The sequence below is a fragment of the Perkinsus marinus genome (genome assembly GCF_000006405.1).
Source record: "Perkinsus marinus ATCC 50983 genomic scaffold scf_1104296949146, whole genome shotgun sequence".
NCBI classification, from domain to species: Eukaryota; Perkinsozoa; order Perkinsida; family Perkinsidae; genus Perkinsus; species Perkinsus marinus.
Genome location: NW_003209991.1, coordinates 1 through 1,055, shown reverse-complemented (window position 1 = coordinate 1,055; position 1,055 = coordinate 1). Strand labels below are relative to the sequence as shown.

General features: G+C 48.4%; 1 protein-coding gene across 1 annotated transcript; it reads right to left on the bottom strand.

Moving 5' to 3' along the window:
* Positions 1-705: 705 nt before the first annotated feature.
* On the bottom strand, positions 706-971 carry Pmar_PMAR009274 (hypothetical protein; the record flags this gene model as incomplete). The annotated part of the gene is made up of 1 exon (XM_002778488.1): positions 706-971. A coding segment is annotated over one exon (266 nt), but the record flags the coding sequence as incomplete, so codon positions are not given.
* Positions 972-1,055: the final 84 nt, after the last annotated feature.

The window sequence follows — 1,055 nt, the reverse complement described above, 5'->3', positions numbered from 1 at the left end:
TTCATGTGTAAATGATCTGCGGCAGATCTGCATTTGCAATTCATCCCTGGTTATAAGCCTGGGTCGAAAGTTCTGCAACTCGATGACTTCATCTATCATCGACATGTGCTTGGTCAGAACTCCTCTGATACGATCGCTTATTGGCGATGTATGATGCGTCAAGGTAGTACGGAACATACCGCATGTAAGGCGAGAGTGAGAATCGTGGAAGACCTCCATGGAGAAGGTGTCTGACTTGAAAGTCACAACGAGCGGGCATCATGTTTGTGAGCGTGATGCCGCATACCGGGATGTATCTCGCAAGATGAACTCTAATGCCGAGAGGTCGGTATTTGGAGCAATGACACGCAGTGCATAAACAAGGGAGCTATCTGGTTGTACGGGTGAGGAAATTAAGCAGTTGGGCAAGAGAAGTATTCGGGCAGTAACGGAGCGACTTAAGGCGCAAGAAGGATGTGTTGAACATACCGAAGGCTCCAACGAGTACGGTTGGATTCGAAGTACGTGACGACTCCAAGTCGTATTAGTTCGGCGGGATATGGTAGACACACCAGATTCTGGTTCATCTCTACCATCATTGGATATATTTCTCTAAGTGTCCATACTGCTCGGAATGATGGAGCGCCGAGTGCCTCTCGATTCCATCCTGGATCGTCTGAGTATTCCTATTCGACTGAGGTCCCTCGTGAAATCATCAGCTTTCACCTGAGCGAATTACGGTTGGCAAGACGGTGAGAGATATCCTCAGGACGGGGAGAGGACACAATGCGGGTGAAGTTAAGTCGACCCACTCTGAGGGACCGTAATCCTTCATGATCATCGCTCGACTTCTGACCGAAATTCTCTTCCGCCTGCTTAGGCTTATTATTAGTCTTCTCCTTCTTCTTCTTAGAGAGGCATCCGAAACATCCCCCAGTTACCGGAGTGGTGACGAGGCAAAATAGTAGAGCGAAGAAGTAGACAATTCGCATTAGAACGAGCTGATCCAACGCTGAGGGGTTACTTCTGTGTACCGGTTCATTGTGAGTCACCCGCTATCAGTGTTGGAGAGAAAA